Source organism: Selaginella moellendorffii, unplaced genomic scaffold, assembly GCF_000143415.4.
Source record: "Selaginella moellendorffii unplaced genomic scaffold, v1.0 SELMOscaffold_8, whole genome shotgun sequence".
NCBI classification, from domain to species: domain Eukaryota; kingdom Viridiplantae; phylum Streptophyta; class Lycopodiopsida; order Selaginellales; family Selaginellaceae; genus Selaginella; species Selaginella moellendorffii.
Window position 1 is genome coordinate 605310 of NW_003314269.1, and position 18683 is coordinate 623992.

At 51.6% G+C, this 18683-nt stretch overlaps 6 protein-coding genes across 6 annotated transcripts; 2 read left to right on the top strand and 4 right to left on the bottom strand.

The window, feature by feature from the left end:
* Positions 1 to 6: 6 nt before the first annotated feature.
* Positions 7 to 1947, top strand: LOC9631688. Its single transcript, XM_002966821.2, has 11 exons — positions 7 to 187; positions 249 to 344; positions 404 to 482; positions 540 to 641; positions 690 to 778; positions 833 to 964; positions 1032 to 1166; positions 1225 to 1327; positions 1380 to 1576; positions 1645 to 1803; positions 1873 to 1947. Exons 1-10 carry the CDS (start codon positions 47 to 49, stop codon positions 1711 to 1713), a joined length of 1143 nt encoding a protein of 380 aa, XP_002966867.1. The 5' UTR covers positions 7 to 46; the 3' UTR covers positions 1714 to 1803; positions 1873 to 1947.
* On the bottom strand, positions 1800 to 6283 carry LOC112345293. Its single transcript, XM_024671702.1, has 3 exons — positions 5911 to 6283; positions 5031 to 5837; positions 1800 to 4974 (listed from the first exon to the last, which is right to left on the bottom strand). Exons 2-3 carry the CDS (start codon positions 5809 to 5811, stop codon positions 2012 to 2014), a joined length of 3744 nt encoding a protein of 1247 aa, XP_024527470.1. The 5' UTR covers positions 5812 to 5837; positions 5911 to 6283; the 3' UTR covers positions 1800 to 2011.
* Positions 6284 to 6888: 605 nt separating this feature from the next.
* On the top strand, positions 6889 to 8627 carry LOC9634727 (SNAP25 homologous protein SNAP29). The gene is made up of 5 exons (XM_024672288.1): positions 6889 to 7869; positions 7934 to 8027; positions 8088 to 8227; positions 8280 to 8377; positions 8453 to 8627. The coding sequence occupies exons 1-5, from the start codon at positions 7075 to 7077 to the stop codon at positions 8550 to 8552; spliced, it is 1227 nt and encodes a 408-aa protein (XP_024528056.1). The 5' UTR covers positions 6889 to 7074; the 3' UTR covers positions 8553 to 8627.
* A 1723-nt stretch (positions 8628 to 10350) lies between these two features.
* On the bottom strand, positions 10351 to 12108 carry LOC112345311 (aurora/IPL1-related protein kinase 2-like). Its single transcript, XM_024671742.1, has 3 exons — positions 12001 to 12108; positions 10791 to 11690; positions 10351 to 10377 (listed from the first exon to the last, which is right to left on the bottom strand). The coding sequence occupies exons 1-3, from the start codon at positions 12106 to 12108 to the stop codon at positions 10351 to 10353; spliced, it is 1035 nt and encodes a 344-aa protein (XP_024527510.1).
* Positions 12083 to 13413, bottom strand: LOC9634728 (epoxide hydrolase A). The gene is made up of 5 exons (XM_002967188.2): positions 13334 to 13413; positions 13059 to 13270; positions 12810 to 12992; positions 12524 to 12762; positions 12083 to 12462 (listed from the first exon to the last, which is right to left on the bottom strand). Exons 1-5 carry the CDS (start codon positions 13404 to 13406, stop codon positions 12201 to 12203), a joined length of 969 nt encoding a protein of 322 aa, XP_002967234.1. The 5' UTR covers positions 13407 to 13413; the 3' UTR covers positions 12083 to 12200.
* Positions 13414 to 13572: 159 nt separating this feature from the next.
* Positions 13573 to 18682, bottom strand: LOC9631689 (mediator of RNA polymerase II transcription subunit 33A). Its single transcript, XM_024672268.1, has 12 exons — positions 17904 to 18682; positions 17688 to 17798; positions 17277 to 17606; positions 16906 to 17225; positions 16755 to 16846; positions 16366 to 16696; positions 16108 to 16306; positions 15941 to 16055; positions 15726 to 15884; positions 15107 to 15665; positions 14845 to 15051; positions 13573 to 14779 (listed from the first exon to the last, which is right to left on the bottom strand). Exons 1-12 carry the CDS (start codon positions 18140 to 18142, stop codon positions 13692 to 13694), a joined length of 3750 nt encoding a protein of 1249 aa, XP_024528036.1. The 5' UTR covers positions 18143 to 18682; the 3' UTR covers positions 13573 to 13691.
* Between the last annotated feature and the right edge of the window lies 1 nt (position 18683).

The following is an 18683-nucleotide window of genomic DNA, read 5'->3' on the forward strand; positions in this document are numbered from 1 at the left end:
TAAATTTCCAGCCTATCTAGGGTTTTCTGGGCCAGAGCGCATCACAATGGGAGCTCTGGAGCTACTGCCTTGGATCGCATTGCTCGCGAGCTTGATTCTTGCTGGAAGTGCGAGCGCTGAGGACGGCGGGTCTGTGTTCTTCGTGGAGACTGGACAGGGAAAGGATTATCTACAGTCTGGCTCCCAGGTGTGGAATTATCTTTCGTTCTCTATCGGCTGGATGATTGTTTCTGGATCTGGATTGATAGGAATCGGTGTTCTCGGAAGCTGATGTTGCGGCATCCGTCGCGGTGCTTCTCGGTGTGGATCCTCCAGTGACGATGTCCGAGGTCTCCGCCAGCAAGGTATGGAGGTTTTTTAACTTCTTTGTTCTTCTTTCCAGTTATTCGATGTTTTTTTGTAGCTCGAGAGGCTTCTTATTCCAAATGTATTTCACAGGCCACAGAGAGTAGTTTCGCTGGTGATCGAAGGTTTCGATTCAGGTAAGCCACGAGCGAAGCTTTTATAGCTCTAAAAGGAGAATTTTGTGTTATACACAGGCTTCTTGCAAGAAAAGAACGTCTCTCAGGCTCTCGGAGTGAAGCTGGCTGAGCATCGTGGTTTGAGTGTAAAGCCCAAAAGGGCAGCAACAAAGCATCTGGGTACGCATTCATGCGATTATCTTTGAGCTAAGATGGATGTGTTCGCAGCGGGGAAGCCTGTTAGACTGGAGTCTCTCAACCATCCTGTTCCGGAGAACTTCGACTTCTTTCACCTGAAACGCGAGCTTCAAGGTCTTGTAAGTTCCCTATTGGAACTGAGTTTGAAGAAACTGAGTGGCTGGGTTTTGCAGTTTGGACCTTCTTCGATAGAAGTTTCAACCGAGGATAACGTCGAAGAAGAAGCTGCCGAGGAGAATGCCGCGGAACAGGAGCTCGTGATACTTTCAGTCGACGGCATTTCTCTCGAGCTCGATCTTTTCAAGGCAAAGCTTTCTTTCCTTTTTTTTTTTTAACTTTTCGTATGGTCCTTACATTGGTGCTCTCTTTCAGAGGTCGGACTACCTATTTGTAACAGACCTTCTATCCCTATCAACAGGAGTGAAACGTGCCATCTCCGTCCACGAAGAGCTAACAACAAAGCCGGACACCGCAGAGCTCTTTTTCGGTACATTTACGGGGATCAAGGTAACTCCATCGAATGAATGCGTGCTACTGTACCGCGCAAAACTTTCGTATCTTGCAGGCTCTAAAGCGGGAGCGACAGGACGAAGATGTCAGCAAAGCTTCAGACATCGTGCTTATTGCAGTGGCAAAGCTATTCCAAAAGCTGGATACACTGACAAAGGGTTTGTCCCCACAAAGCAAGATTCTCTAGCTTTTGTAACTATTGCCTCTCAGGAAAACTAGTCGGTGTCGTGGCTTTCCCGGGCCAGAATGGACACCATCTTGTACGGGAAATGATCGGCAAGCACTACCACTCTTACAGATCCAGGCTCCTCGAGCAAGAAAAGAAGCCGCAAACTGTGGAGCAGCTTTCACGGAGGACTCTGGCGGCCTCGACGACCATCATTCTTCTCATAGCCACTTTGCTCGGAGTAAGAAAAAGAAAAACTCTCTCTTCGTTTTCTCTAATCCTTGTTTCTTTCTTTTCCCTTCTTTGCAGACTTGCTGCCTATGTTACATGCCTCTCACTCGCGACTCTCTCCTTTACTCGGGCGCAAAGCTGGACTAAACGAATGCCTGTCTGTATAGTAGAACTTTTGGAATAATCTTATTCAACTCATCAGTTAGTGTGGGGGAGCTTTTTAGTACAAGAGGAGAGGTAAACGAAAAACATTCGAATTCTCGCTTCCAATTTTAACAAATCTTCTTCTACTGCTCTGCTGCTCAGTGTAGAACTGTACCGTTAAACGTCGATCGGTGATCGTCGGCTCTTCGCGAATAAAACGAACGTCGTGAAAGATCACAAAAGGATCTCCGTAGTAAACTTCCAAGAACTCTCTGGACCGATGATCCCAACAGCGAAGCCATCAACACCACGCCGGCTGCTTGTAGTTAGCTTGGAACGCGTCGCAGCCACTTTCCGGCTCCTTGCGCTTCCCGGCCTGCGTCGCCACTTGCCCGAATCCTCGCAAGTGGTCTTCCAGCGGCACTCCCCGTCTAAGATCATCCGCCACCACCTCCGGCCCGGTGTTTAGATCCAAGCTCTGCCTCGTCCACGCGCTGCCACCTCCGCCACCAACGCCAACGCCAACACCACCGCCGCCATCTCCAGCTCTTCCAGCGTCCGCGATCCCCATCAAATGCGGCCTTATGAACCGACTCATGGCACCCGGACCGCCACCTATCTGCGAGGACACCGCCGCCTGGTACTGTGGAGGAGCCGGGCCTGGAGCCTCCACGAACGAGGAAGCCGGGAACGCGGACGATGAAGCGTTGAAGGAATAGTTGGAGAATGGAAAGCCAGCGGCAGCATACGGGTAAGGCACCGGAGCGCTTCCAGGATAGGCGACCGCCGGAGTGGCCAGCGTCATGCCTCCCCTGTAGAGATCCATGTTGAAGTGTATCGCGCCACCTCCAGCGTTGAGAAACGGCTGCGTTGGAACCTGGTAGCTCGCCTCCGCGGCTCTGGCCATTGGTAGCGCTGGTATCGCCACCGCCGAGAAGGAGTTGCCTGGCGGGAACCACGGCGCTACGCCAACCAAGTCGCCACCCATCCGAAAGCCGGAAGGGACCGCTGCCGCTGGACCCAGGCTAGCAGCGCTGTTGTTGGCGTTGGAGTTCTCCGTGCTCCGCAAGCTCATGTGCTGGACTAGCGTCGATGGCTCTTCGTCGTCAACCGGACCGTTTAAGTCGAAGTCTCGTGCCATGCCGCGGGTGCTAGCTTCTGCCGCTCCTGCTGCTGCGGTTCTGGATTGGCCGGAGCTATGAACTTTCATATCCAGCCCCATTCCCCTCCCATCTTCGCAGTCGTCGGCGCAGTTGAGGTCGAAGTCGGCACGCCCGGACGTCGAGGCGCTGGCTTTCACAGCAGCAAACGGCTTCGACACAAACGAGTTCTCGAAACCTGTGCTTTCATCTGCGATGTTGAGGTCGATGTCTAGAGGCTGACGAGTTTGCTTGATTTCACCGGCGTCTTGTTGATGCTGCTGCTGCACTGTTTCGTTCGCTCGCCTTGGCTCGGCGGGACGGAAAGCGCTGGTCGCTGCCGAGCCTTTCCACCCGGTCTCGGACTTGGACTTCCTCAGAGACTCTGGAGGAACGTACGCGCCTTTGGTTGTAGGGAGAACTGGGATCGGAGTCGTCGGAAGCGCGGCAGAAGCGATCAAGTTCAAGACGGGAGCACAGGAGACATCCTTGAAACCTTCGTCACCTCCGAGGCCTTCGTTCAGATCGAAGTCGGGTCTGGACAAGCCTGCTGCTTCGGCTGGCTTTTCTTCCTCTGCCTTCAAGTCTGACGCGTCCAACGCTGGGCCTGGTTTCTCGTTGCCACCTTGAGTAGAACCATTCAAAGCTTCCGGAGAATGTTCTGGACTTTCTACGTGACCTCCTGCAGCCTCTGTTCCCGCTGCCTGGTCTGAAACTGTAGTGTCCTCATTACCATCAGCTGCCTTAGAATCCCCCGGCTCCTGATTTTCTTGCATCGACACTGAAGCAAGAGAGCACCTTTCCAGAAGATGGCGCGGACTCGAATCGGGGTCCTTCACTGTCGAGAGAAGATGAAGCTTGGCGTCCCGATCCTCCGAAGACAAATGAGATGTCTCAACTTCCTGCTCGACCTCCTTAGCAATTTGCTGCGCCACCTCAAGAGCATCATCTTCAAACTCTGACGTCGACTCCACAATCTTAGTGTCTTGTTGCGACGTCCCTTTTCCCTGCTCAGCAGCATTCTTTCTCGACTCTTCAGAGCTTGAGTTCTTCCCAAGGAAGAAACTGTTCCTCTTCTCAGCCCAGGATTCCAGCCCTCGTCCAGGACCGCCTTCATAGCTTCCCCTCCCACTAACGGCACCATTCGGACTCGGAGTATCCCTCTTTTCACTTTGAAGGTAAGTATCTGCCGGCTTAGTATGGTCATCGGGTCTCCTGAGCGTTTGAGAGGTATTACACCGCGGCTCAGGACTTTCGCCCAGGCCCTCCAACTCCTGCCTAGGCCTCGCATTTTCACCAACGTGACTTTCATCCACAGCTGAGCTCATTGCATCCCTTGCCTCATCGCCTTGGCCCTTGAGGTCGACTGACATTTCCGTAAAAGAGGAACTTGACGCGCAGTTGGCTCCGTCAACACCGTCGTGTGCATCTTTCCGTCTTGCTTCCTCCTTCGATTCCGATGGTACATGGTGGTTCTCAACACTAATCCGGTCCGCAGTAGATCCAGCCACCTCCTGATCTACCGTGCCTATCTCCGACATTATAGTACTCCGTCCGGAGGCCCCTACAGCTGCATCCCCTGATATTCTGCTGATCGCTGACACCGGAATGATAGCCATGGAGACGGCTGCCCTGTCATTTGAATCGGACGTCCGAGACACCTCCGACTTGTTTTCAGCACCTGCTTGATTGTTTTCTACGTCCTCTTTCCCGTCATTAGGCCCGTGAAGTCTCTGCCTTACATCCGGTGCCTCCGCAATGCTCGAAACCGCCGTCTGGTCAGGAAGGCTCGGCGAAGATCCCTGACTTCCTGGTCCAAAAACTTCCTCGTTGGCACCGAGGGAAGATGACCTCGGTAGCCTCAAAACCACTTTGGTGCTGGGCTCCGGCTCTCCTTTTTCCCTGGCCCAAGTAAGCGGCTTACCCACAGTAGTTTCTTTCGTTGCGGAGCCTTTGTTGTGGCGATGGTTGGAACTGTTGGATTTAGAACCGGAAGATGATTTCGCGTCGTCCTTCCAAGTGATAGAACCCGCAATGGCATTGTTATATGGCTGACCATTGCTGTGCTGCGGCTGATTGGTTCCTTTCTCCGATTTGAGCTTTGTGACGGAAGCACCATTCGCTCCTGTTTGAAACATCAAAAATCACATCAGAAACAGCACCATAGGCTCACACTCTGACCTGCTGTTTGGCTGGCGACGTCCGAGGGACTGACATTCATGGGATTTTTCAAAGTTGTGGACCATGCGCTGCCGTGTCCTGCAGCCTTTGCACCACCTGACGAGTTCATCTCATCCCCAACACGCTTCTTCCACGTTTCCACCAGCTTTCGTGCTTTCTCCTTGATTTCCAGGTTCTTGTGGCTCTTGAGATTGTTGACGGACTTACCAACCTGACACCTGAGAGCCTGCAAATCCACGGGCAGCTTCTCCAGCGCCGACAGTATCGTCAGCAGCAGCTCCTCAACACCCTTGATCGCCTCTCTCGGACTTTCCCCGTCACCGCTCTTCCCCTTGTAAGCTTCCTGGAGCCACTCGTGAAACAAAGCCACCCCTCCCAGCTGCACAAATCGGTCCAAGTACTCGTGGTTCTCAGTCGCGAGAATGGCTGCTGAAAGGACAGTCCTTTTGTTGGCGCAGTAAGCCGGTTTCTTCGACCCGTCACTTCGGTCCTGCTGCATGGCGGTGACGAGCTTTTCAACACCGGCAACACTTGTAAGGCCATCCTTGTCAATGCCACCAAACTCCTCTACGGTTTGATCGCTCTTGGAGTCACCATCCTCCAGATTTACGGACCTTTCTCGCTTGTTTGCCTCGTTGGAGCTCTCAATTCTCTCCCTCTTCTTGCTCTTGTTGGGTGTGAGCGAGCCCCCGGCATTTTGCGAAGCATCGAGCTTTGGTTGCGAGGGGCTTGAAGTGGACTTTGATGGCGCTCCCCCTCCTTGCACAGTCGCAGTGTGCATCTCAAAGGGCTTCTACGCTCTTCTTCCTGTCAAAAGGTTCAAGAGCACGAGACTAAGACTCGGAACAAAGGCCTCTAGATCTTTAGAAATTACTCTTACCTCCTAGAAACCGCTCAAATCATAGCCGACGAATCGAGAAATCTTATCGAACTGGTGCCACATTTTCCTAGCAGCAACGCAGGCAGCCCGGCTCCCCTTTCCAGAAATTTTGACCTGGTCTAGCTAGAACCATGGCGATCTAAGCCAAATCCCATGCCGCGACGAGGAGCAACGATTCTAGCGACCTAAGAACTTGCCTCGGACTGATCAAACAATCCAAAATTTCCGCCCGCTAGCTCGGCGCCGTGGCTTCGCCCCTCCCAATCGCGCCACCAAGCCTCTCACGCTCACCTCCTGCAAACCCTGGGGATCGCCATAGCCGCCCCTCCAACAACAAAGAAACCACAGCACAGAGAAACAAATAAGTGAAAGCGATGAATGGAGCGTGCGATGATGCCTGTCATCACGGGTGAAGGGTGAAGGGGGCGACGGGCAACGCATATTCTGTGAGGGTCCCCACACCTCCCCGCGAACATTCCGTCAGTTGCCGAGGTGGGACCTACGAGCTTGTCGGAAGGGCCCTTGCACATAAAGGCCGGGGAGCAGGTACCGTCCTCACAGGTTGGTCGGGCTGACGCGGCAGCCGGGCCAGTAAAAAATAAAAATAAAACGCCAGTGCTGCTGTGCGCTGCGGTGTACCGCTCCAGTTACTGCTGTAACAGTTGTATTGGCAGGGGGTGAAAATGGCCTACCTGTAGCGATGCTGACAGGTGCTGCCACGCCACTGCCCCCGTCACATCCTCGCCCTCCGATGTGACGCTACTTTCGCTTGTTCGTACAAGTGTACCAGTCCCAGAGTTTGTGGGCCAGTGGCGGCAGGGGAAGTACTTGGCGTACGGACGCGCCGGCGAGCGACACCAGGTTCGAATCATCCCAAAGGCGCCGTCCCTGTCGGCTAGTTCTCGCTCGCGTTAGAATCGAACCCAGCACCACATGCGTGGCTTTGTACGGTGCATGTGTACGGCACTTATTTAGGGTTTAGGCGAGGTCTACGATGGAATCGAGGAGCGAATCTTCTGTTCGTCGCGAGAATGCGTCAAATGCGCGTCCGTAGTAGGGTTTCCGCGCGCTTCTCCGCCTTCTTAGCAGGGCATCGCTCGAGCTTCTCCATCGCGCGGCGGCGACGGCGGCCAGGTAACGAATTTCGTCGCGCGTGGGAAGGGAATGGTGCAGAGGAGGGCAAGTCGGGGCGGGATGGCGCCATTGTCGGCGAGAAATCCATTCGATTCCGAGGAGGAGCCATCGCCGCCTCCTGCCAGTGCGCCGTATAGAAATCCTTTCGATGGCGACGAGATTGAGCAGCAGCAGCGGCCCCGAAAGGTTACGTTTAAATCTAGTGAAAAGTCCAACGAAGAGCCAAGGAAGTCTAAGGAAGAGCCAAAGAGCAACCCTTTTGACGACGAAGGGATGTGGAACAAGAGGCACGAGAATTCACGCCGGCCGGCTGCTACTGCTGCTTCTACTGCTTCGCCATCGCCACCCAAGGAGCACGGCGGAAGCGATGGAGCGACGACCAAGCACAGTGACGAGGCCAAGCAGAGGCGCAGGGACAGAGTCAAGGAGAAGCTCTCCACCATGTCCGACGACGTGGGTAACTTGGTGAAGCCGCGATCCAGGAATCTCATGGGAGGCAACAACAACCACAACCGGCAGCTTTTGTTTGAGGAGGATGGATCCACCAGCGCTGTCATCCAGAACGAGCAGAGGAAATTCACGCAGGCTCGGATCGAGAGGGGCATCAAAGCTGGCGATTCTCTGGAGGGCGAGAGCGTGCAGGAGCTGGAAGATTACGCCGTTCAAAAGGCCGAGGAGACCACGGTTGCCACTTACAAAGCTCTCAAGCTTGCCGAGGAGATCAAGGAGAGCGCTACGAATACGTCGGTGATGCTTCACGAGCAGGGTCACCAGATTACTCGCACTCACGAAACTGCTGTAGACATCGATCACGCACTTAGCCGGGTCAGTATGACTTCTATCTTGATTTCTCTTAGCCATCAGTCTTGAAATTTTCTTTGGATTCCAGGGTGAGAAGCTCCTCGGCAGTCTTGGAGGCCTCTTTTCGAAGACCTGGAAGCCAAAGAAGGCTCGCAACATAACGGGACCGATGCTTTCTCGAGGTAAGAGCTTTATTTCATGGCTGCTACCGTTTGCTAAAATCGCGGATGGAAAATCTACAGGAGATTCGTTCAAGAGAAAAGCCTACGGTATGGAGCAAAGAGCCGCTTTGGGATTGAACCGGAGTAACTCCAAAGGCAAGACTCGCCACACGGCAGCCGTTGCCGACTCGTCGGGATCTCAAGCTCAGACTCGCATCACGGTTTGTTCGTCCTTTGTCGATTTGATGCTCACCTCACCGTTTGCGTTTTTAGAATGAGTTTGCGAAGCAGGACGAAGCGCTGTCGGACTTGAGCAACGTTCTTGGCCAGCTCAAAGAGATGACTATAGACATGGGATCGGAGATAGGACGGTGAGTAGCAAACTAGCTTCTATGCTTTCCGAGAGAGGGAGAGAACTAATGCTCTTTTATCTACTGGATTTGCAGCCAAACCGATGCTCTCGGTCACCTCGAGGACGATGTTGGCGAGCTTGGCAGCCGTGTCAGGGGTGCCAACGAAAGAGGCCGGAGGCTACTGGGAAGATAAGTCGAGAGAAGTACTCGCTAACTCTATGTACATACAAGGATTGATCGAATAATTCACGCGTTACTCTTTGTGCCAGTCGCCGGGATCATAGTCTAGACGGAAGAATCAATGCAGGATGAGCTCGTTCACCTTTGCTGGATGGAATGGCCAGCGCCTGGAACGACAGTAACTTACCGGAGATTTGGAACGAATTTGCGATGACTGTTGCTGTGCATGAACTCCTTGGTTCCAGGGAAGCCGTCAACCACGCTGGAGTTTGGATGCGAGCTCCTGTCCACTCCACGATCTGCACGTAAACATCAGCTTTTTTTCCTTATTTTTTTTTCCCATGGCAGCGAAAGTGATCTCAAAGTGGATCGTGACTATTCTGTGGCTCTGTAGTAATCTAGTGGTGGTGTGAATCCCGATTTCTCGTGCTGGAGAGCGTAGTAAGTAATTGATGTGTTCCTCTCCCGTCAAAGCGCTGTCTTTTGGAGCAATCATTCCTCTCCGGGACGATCCCAGCAAAGTTTTTTGGTGTTTTGATAGGAGAAGAAGAAAATGTGAGAGATAGAATTCTTTTCCAATCCGCTGGACGGGTCCACGCGATGATCGCTCCCCAATCGTGGCCGACAAGAACAGCCTGATCGAGGAACCAAAAGACATAGGAAAGCCAACGAGGTCGTCAAACACAGTTAGTGTTGCCATAGCCGCCAAAGCGGGCCAGCCATGGAGCAGCAACACCACTATCCAGTGAGTGAAGCATTTGTGGATTAGCTTGCATCAGTTACACTATACAATTGATTTCACTTTTCAATAGTACCATTTCCTTTAATCTTTACGATCCTCACCCAAAGTCAGGGTCAAAAGAAGTTGGAGACATGTTCACGATGTCGCCATGCAAGTAATGGGAAATCCACCACCATTTCTTTTGGTGGTGGATTTCCCATTACTTGCATGTAAGTGTGTTTGTAGCCAAGAACTCTATCCACACAGCTGCCCACCTTTAACACATTGACTGATCTTTCATGCATGTATCTATCTAAAGTAAGATGTAATTTATTTCATAACAAGACAAAAACAATAAAAATTATTAATGATTAATATAACTTCAATTCAAATCCAATAAATAATCCAATCAATCACTAATTCTTCCTTTTGCTGAACTTTGTCCAGTGTGTTACAAAAGCTTCTCCCTCTGCTGGGAACAGTGGAGTGTGGCTAGAAAGAACACTTTGCTCCTCTCACGAGTTCAACTTCCAGATTTTTGCCTAGACCTGTGTCCCACGCAGCCGCAATAATAAAAGCTCAAGAGCGCCTGGATCCGGGGCTGGGACACACTTCCAATTGTTTTCCTTGAAACTGAACGCCTCACCTCCTCGCTTGTGCTTACTGCGCCCAGTGTGTGTTCCACCCCACCACCATGTCCAGCATCTTCTTGATCTTAGAGTCGTACATTGGTTGCAAACTGTGGCAACTAAGGGGTTGTTGAGGCTCGTCCAGTGGGAGTTTTCCGTCACTAGATTGCTTCTTGATCTTTATGATGCACTGCTGCCTCCTTCTGGGTGGTGACGGATGATTGTAGAGCAAGCCAGTATGTGCCCTGAATCTTGACGGTTGGAGCGTTCGACTTGTGATGATCTAGCTAATTGCAAGCCTTGATAGATTTTGATAGATAATATTTAGAAGGGTCAATGGTTCACCTTGCCCACCGGCATAGCATTGCGGGCAATTTAGGCAAACAAAATAATAAGATCTCTTTTTTAAACTCTCTATAAAGATGGACCATTTTGTGCCACTGGAACAAAATCAATTGTGCCTAACTCTCCACTTTAGACACCCTGCCCTGTGTTTTCCAGATCGCTTGCTCTCTTTAACGAAGACAAAAATTTTGTCCTGGAACTTCCCTTGTCAACACGCGTGCAACGAGACAATGTAAAAGATCCAGTGTGTTTTGTGTCGTGTGTTCTTGATTGGTTTGCCGAGCACTCGAGAGGAGAAAAAAGGAGCGAGATTTTTTTTTTTGGGAGGAGCGGAGTTTCAATACTGATCGATCCGAGAGATATATATGATGTTTCGATGCTTCAAGAGACACTCCAAGTTGGCGTTGGAATATCTAGCTACCAAACTTTTGTTAACCTCATTTTGTTTAATATTAAACTATATTTCAAATAGTTTTTTGGATACATCGCTCATTTTTTCGATTGGTGATACAATACAACCATTCCTCATGGATATGAACCAAGGATGGCAAAGAACCTCATCCAAAGTGATGCGCTCTTCCGGATCAAACGCTAACATCCTGTGCAGAAGATCAATCACTTCGATGGACATATTCGCGAGCTCAATCTCATCGCAGTCCAGGAAATACGTCTCCCTTTTCTCCACCATCTCTTTCATCACGTCCACAAACGGCGTCGCATCGGCATCGCTGCTCAAATGGCGCAGCTTCCCGAGCAAGGCGTACCGCAGCGTCATGCCCAAGCTCCAAACATCCACTGCCGGTGTGTAGATCCCATCAAACATAACCTCGGGAGCCATGAAACCGGGGGTTCCAACAAAATCCATCTCCCACGGCTTGTGAGCGTCGCAAGCCAGGCCAAAGTCCGCCAACTTTGCGTCGAGCTCCCGGGTGAGGAGAATGTTGGCGGGCTTGATATCGCAGTGGATGACCCCGTTTCGATGGATCTCCCGGAGGCCCTTGGCGACCGTAAAGAATATCCTCGCCGTGGTTGGCTCCGCGAACTTCACACCCAGGTCGAGGTTGCAGGCGCACAGTTCCATGACGATGTGGGTCTTAGGGTTGCCACCTTCGCCGCTTTTTGCATCGTAATGAAGCTCCTTGACCTTTATGACACCGTCGTTCACCCTGTCCCCGGCTTTGAGCATCAGAAGCGCCTCTTTGGAGCTGCCGCCACTCACGGTCTTGATTGCGAACTCTTGGCCATCGCCCCTCCTCGTAGCCTTGAAAACCACACCGCCTCTTCCACAGCCCAGGAGAGACCCCAACTCGTAGCGTCGCTCTAAAGCGCTGGGCTTGATCGCGTCTCCACCTTTCCCAAGCGTTTCTACGTCACCTTGATGCACAAGTTTGCGTCGTTTCTTTTCCCTCTCCATCTCCACAGCTTCAGCCCTGGTCCTCGTTCGGATCCGCATTGCCTGAAAGAAAAAAAAAACCCTATGGAAAAAAAAATGAGGATCTTTTTTATACACTAAAAGGCTATCACCACCTGAATATAGAAAAACATATCTTTTTAGTGTTCTTCTTGGAAGAGTAGGGTGGCGAAGTCGAAAGCAACGAGTGGCACCATATTGATTGTAGAACCAGCTTGTAAGAACCTTTGGACGGATCAACCTCGAGATGGATCTTTTCTTCGATCTTCCCACGAGAAGGGAGTTCGAATGGAGGCCGCAAACCTCCATTTGTTCGTCAATGGATTGCCAACCACAAAATTCCACGGTGTGTCACGCGCACGGCTGCAACCAGCAAACCAGGCCATGCGAAGAAGGGAGCCCTATTGAGATAGATCCATCGCAGCTTTGCAAGATCGTGAAGCTCCATCGGTAGGCGCTCCATTTTGGCCTAATCTTTATACTATGGGAAAAGGTGACGAACATACTCGCTAACTCTGTATAGTTCACGCGTTATTCTTGTGGTACTCGCCTGGATCATAGTCTAGACGGAAGGATTGACGCGAGAAAGCGCAGGATAAGCTCGTTCACCTCGGCATGCTTTTGCTGCTGGATGAAATGGCCAGCGCCTGGAACGACAGTAACTCCCCAGAGATTTGGAACGAACTTGCGGAAGTTGTCGCTGTGAATAAACTCTTTGGTTCCAGGGAAGCCGTAAACCACGTCCTTGTCTCCAGTGATGAAAATCGCTGGAGTTTGGATGCGAGCTCCTGTCCATGGAGATGAAAGCCTCCACGATCTGCACGTAAACAACAGCTCTTCTTTTTTTCCACGACGCGAAAGAGATCTTCGTGACTTACAAGTCCGTGGCTCTGTAGTAATTTAGTGGTGGTGTGAATCCCGATTTCTCGAACTGGAGAGCGTAGTACTCGATGTCTTCCTCGGTTAACCACGGTGGTAGCTTATCCGGGACTCTGAAAATGTCAAAGAGTTCCTTGTCTTTTGGAGCTACCATTCCTCTCCCGGATGATCCCAGCAAAGTTTTGAGCACTGCCTTGGTTCCATGACGAGCAAAATCAGCCTCGGCCCTACCAGGTTCCTGGAATTCTTGTCACTGTTTTGATCGGAGAAGAAGGAAACAGATACCTGGAAGCGGCAGTAGTAGAATCCTTCTCCAATCAGCTTCTCAAAGCGCTGGACGGGACTTATGTGTGGATTTCTCGGCGAGAAAGGAACGCTGAGAGCCACGATCCCCTTGACCCTCTCCGGCCTTAGCATGCAAAAGTTCCACGCGATGATCGCGCCCCAATCGTGGCCGACGAGAACAACCTACCAAAAAAAATTTCGCTGGAACACATCCCACAGGAAAACCAAAACCCTGCTTCTCCACGGTACCTGGTCTTGCTTGAGGAAATCCAAGAGGCCAACGAGGTCGCCCACGACGTCAAACACAGTGTAGTGTTGGATTCCAAGCGGCGCATCGGATTGGCCATAGCCTCGCAGGTCGGGAGCGATGGCACGGTAGCCCGCGGCTGCCAAGGCGGGCATTTGGTAGCGCCACGAGTACCAAATCTCGGGGAAGCCATGGAGCAGCAGCACCGCTGGCCCTGATTTTTGTCACAGCCGCAGGATCGAATCGATAAATGTTGATCAAAGAAAATTGAAGCTACCTGATCCTAGCTGCGCGACATGGATCCCGATACCATTCGTCTCCACCACGCTGTGCTCGATGGCTTCGGCCATAGCTAGAGAAAATAATAAAAAACTTAGGGCTACTTGGCATTTTGTGAAAACGATTATGTTAAATCATACTTCCGTACGAATAAGGTTGCTGCATTAAAGTGGAACATGAATACTAACCAGGAAATTGCTAATATGTACATCAGAATTTTTTTTCTCATGGTTACGAAGCATCCTGAAAATGTGGTAGTATACAAATTATATTTAACTTACATATATAAATATCGAACGCCAGATCATCCATGGTATTAGTAGCATGAGATTTCACTGATTTAGCTGTTGTTCCTCTCAAGCCAGCTCCGCCGCTGGTCCCATTGCTGCGGGGCCTCCTCGCTCGAGCAAAGCCACCGCCAGTTCCTGCTCGTGCCACAGCCTCAGTCCCCTCGCCAGCCGCTTCAAAACGTCGAGCTTGACGTCGAGGATCCAGTTTGGAGTGGAGCTCACGAGCAGTGCTATGAATCCCGTCAAGTAGGCCTTCCACGTAGCGCGGCCGCAACCGAGAGCAATCTTTCCATCCAAGGCCGATGCCAGGAACTCCATATGAGAGCCGAGAACTCGGCGGCGTCGAGTCCTGTGCGAGGTCTTGGTGGAAGTGGACGAGATCCCCCACACGAGAGCGCCGGAGAGCAGAGCAAAGTGTGCCACTGCGTAGCCTTCTACCAGGCTTCCTTCGCCGCTGCCGCTGCTAGTGGAGGAGGAGCTTTCTTCCGGATTACCACCAGCTAGAAACCACGCCGGTAGACTCTCCGAGTAGAGTGTCTGGACAAGAGTCGAGCCGCCCGAGATGTGAAGTAAGCTTGCTCCCAAAGTCGATGCCTGGAACACCCGAGACATGGCGCTCGCGCACGAGATTTTTGACGTCGTTCCTTTGGCTGCTGTGAGGTCCCGCGCGGCTTTCACCACCAGGAACAGAATCTCGTCCGTGACGAACATGATCTCGTGAAGGGCCGGATAGATTCCCAGGTAGAGGATTCCTGGTGCCAGTGGATACTGGCCGCCTTGCATACCACCGTGTCCAAGGAGAGCTCCAACGCCACCGTGAACTTGGAGCTTGGACATCAGGGTTCCCGTGGTTCCGGTTGTCACCGCGAAGCAGCTCCGGAGCAGCTCCTTCACTGCGTTCTTGTCCTGCTTGAACACGGTGCGAGAGGCACCGAAGACGATGAAGCTGTGCCACCGTTTCACCTTTTGAGCCCAGAGTGCTGCTACCACTGGCATGCTGGGCCACGGGCTGCCTCCTGCTGTGCTCTCGAGAGCTGGCCCAGCGACGCCGAGAACTAGTTCCGAGGACTTATCCTGCCTGAAAGTTATTGTCAGGCTTAGAAATGCTGCGAGCGGTAACGGAAGTGACACTGGAGCATTGCCACCCAGCGAGCCTTGCAAAAAAAAAAAGAGAAGAGGTTGTTAGATACATCAATGAAACTGTTAGAAGCTTTCTTACCCGTAACAAGATTAGGCACTTGCACTCCAGTAGCTGCAAGGATCTCTTTTATCTCAGCTTCGACGGAGAGAAGGTTGGCAGCTGGACTAGGCCAATCATTTCCATTCATAGAAGCATATTTCCATAAACCGCGAGTCACCTCTGCTGTGAAGTAGCTGACAATGGTGGCTATGGAAGCTGGAAGAAAATCTACGAGGTCCCGAAGTCCTGCATGATTGGAAATACGAAAAATTAAAACCATAGCAAGTTTAACGAAACGAACCTGTAGTTAGATCTTTGGATGACAGTCGCCCATGGCCGCAGGCTGTAAGTACCGCGTCTAGCACGAAAGGCACAGAAGTCATGATCTCCCACGCTGGAAGCATGGGTCGAGCTGACGTCTCATCAGGAGCAGCCCCTTTGATTCTCTTAAACATCATATTCAGGAGCCTGTCAGCGTTTTGATGCACTGGATTGCCCGATCCAGAGAGCCCGGAAAGAGTAGACGCAACGCATGCTTGGTTCTGTGTGTACCACGCCTTGAGCTTCGGAAAGGAATCTAGCTTCACATGATGCACAGGCTGGGTGCCTTGCGAAGATAACCCCAAGTTCCGAAGTTGAAGAATATAGTCCAAGCTTAAATCTCCTCCAAGAGGGGACTCAAAACCAAGTAGCCGATGCTCAAGTGGAGGCCGATGAAACTTCCACAGCCGGAGGAGGAGGAGAAACGCCACCGAAAATACCATATGTGGAGATACCTCTTCCCCCGTGCTTTGAGGTGCCGGTGTCGCGGAACCAAATACCTCACATATTGGCAGCAAGGCAGCCGCTAGTTCTGGAAACTGCAAGCATTTAAAAAAAATAAGTTACGACAAGACCAGCTGATATTTATCAAGCATTACCATCCCATACAGCGAAAGTACGTGAACTGCATCCACTTCTGTCAGGGCCCCCAAAGCAGCTAAAAGCATGGAGGAATAATTCATCAAGGGATGACCAGATCTACTTTCAGCTGGAACTGGAGGAGACACTAAACGAACAGCTAATCGGACCGCATGTTCCTACAAAAGACACGGTAAATGAAAAAACAGCATAGACATAGAGAAAAGACAATTACCTGGATGCTCCAGCTTCTCACAAGCGAGGCCCCGCAGAGAATACTTGCCGCAGCAACTCTCTCATTTTCCGCACCGTTTATAGCTATCTGATATACCTTCTCAAGTTCTGCTACACTTTGATGTAGTGCTCCAAGTTAAGACCAGCATACAGATTCCAATATCATACCTGGATGCAGGAGTATTTATCAGCGCACCCTTCAACGGCCCAGCCAAGGACGACCCCTCCATAAAAGCAGCCCATGGCGATGACTGGGATGATCCCGAAAGCGGTATAGCTACAGCATAACCAGGCCAGAGATAAGCGGAGGCATCTAGAAGACCTCTGGATATACAAATCTCGACAATAAGGTGTCTCATGTTTCCCACTGCAAGCTTATGTCGATGAGATACTCAAGAAAGACAAACAAATAAATAAAACAGTTACCTGCTTTGGTGCTTCCATCGGCAGGGACATAACCGTCGCGAGTTGTCTTAATCCCCGCAACGAATGCCGATGCTTTCATGGCAGCCTGATTAGCCGCAGGAACGGCAATCGGTGGCGGGCAGAGTAGACCTTCAAACTGGCCAAGAACTTGTAAGCTTGAAACAAACCCTGCTCGGCGACCTCTTTCATTATCGTCAACCCGCGAGACATTGTACTGTTGAGAGTTTTCTTCCTCCTCTATAACAGCTGCTGAAGCTAACGGGACAATAGATAATAACATGCAAAGCCGAGAGTCTACGTGCGGTCTTGGCCCTTCAACATGTTCGCGTTCCTGTAAGTTGCGGCTTGTTATGATCGAGGCACGCGAGCAGTAAGACGGAAAATCTTACCCGGTTTACGTGCCGAAGACCCGCAATCCAGAGCCCCAAGAATACATCATGCCATGAAGCACCTTGAACTGCCCGAAGTGACTTGATTAAATCTGACATCACAAGACAACTTATGGTTTGCCAAGAACGAAAATGTCAAAAAGAAGAATACCTGCAAGAGCTTCTGCAGTGGAAGACGCGGGAACTCTCCTTCCTTCCAAAGCGTCCTCCATGAAAATATCGAAAGGAAGCCACGGCGCTGTACGGCCAGTTCCCCAATAGTTTCCAAACACCGACATGGAAGTGTTCGTGTCCAGCAAGACCTTGTACACAACTCGACGGTTGCTTTGTTCTTGGACCAAGCCTTGCTGAATGGCAGCAGCTAAGCGTGCAAAGAGCTCTCCGGTTTCTCTTGGAGCTCCTAACGTCGTATCGCGTATAATCACTTCGAGAAACTTTAGCTTCTGGACAAACAAACCCCACTGCTCCGATCTGCAACAAGAAATTAAAATCGTGGAGCAAATGCAAACGTGAAGCACTTACAAGTTTCTCCGAGCAAGCCTCAGCAGTACGGAGGTTTTCTTGTGATGGAGAAAATTGGTGACAAGCTCAAGGGCCCTCAAGCTGTTACCTCTCGCCTGCTCTGACTCTTCCTGTCGTCTCCTTCCAAAATCATCGTCAAAGTCATTCACTGTTAAATAACTTCCAGTTGGTTTACTTGGAGAGCTCAACGCCATAGACCAATCCTCGGCTGTTGCATCGACAAGACGGCAGCACAGCGCTAGTATAAACTGTACAGCCACGGTGCCAAGTTCTTTCGGAGCGTCGCCATTAAAAGGAAGCTCCAATATTTCTAGGATGCTCTTCAGTGATCTACAGGCAAGGAAAAAAAAAAGAAGAAGAAAAGCTCAACACTTCTCGTCAAAACATGATAAAAACAAAGAGAAAACTTGCCTCTCAGTACTGGAGACCGTAGTTCTCAGAGAAAGAGTAAAAGCATAAGTGTCGAGGAGATTGAGGAACATCATATAAGTCTCTGGCTGTTGTTGGCGCACTGGAATTACCCTGCATTCGAAAGAAAAATCTAGTGTCAGCCAGATCACTGGAGCAATGAGAACTCGCTAGTAGCGAAACTACAAACAATCTATTTCTTAGCTCGATCACACTTACTTGGCGGCGAGAAGCGATAGCATATGCATCGGGAACACGAGCCCGGAAGCAATGCTTTGATCCACAAAGGGCATGAGCTGCGGCGATGGAACGTCGGCGACCATGGCCTTCGCCAAATCCAAGGACGGCATCGACACCCCGGCGCCGTGCATTACCGAGCAGGCACTCACCGCCCAGGGCAATGGCGACTCCAGCCTCTCGGCGGCAGTCCGCGCGAGCTCTGCGGCCCTCTCCGCCATCGCTCCGCCCAGCTAGAAACCTAAACGCATATTCCCCAGCCACAGCTCCTCTCATTTCTTGGACGATGCTTCCCCGGGCAATGGCGATGGCTGCGCGATGAAGCTAGGGCTTTCCTCGCCGGCCATGATCACGCACACCCGCGGCGGAGGATGATGCTGCGGCTGCTCGATCTGCGGTGGCGCCGGAGCGAGAATCCCGTGCTGCGACTCGAAGATCGCGGCGCCAAGGGCCAGATTATTGAGCGGCTGGATCATCACGCGCCGCTGCTGCTCCTCCATCTGGCGTAGATCCTCGCCATGGCCGCCGCCGCCGCCGCGCATCGTGAGCATCATCTGTTGGAGCTGCCGCCGTCGATTTTGGTGGTAGAGGCAGCAGCAGCGGATCGTCATGTAGGCCAGGACGACGATGAAGAGCGTGGCGACGCTGGTCACCAGGTACGCCAAGAGGGGATGCTCCGCGGCGCCACACCGGGTCGCCGTGATCCACCAGGACGAGAAGCAATTCCGATCGGGCGGGGGCATTGCCGCTGCTAGCGATTGA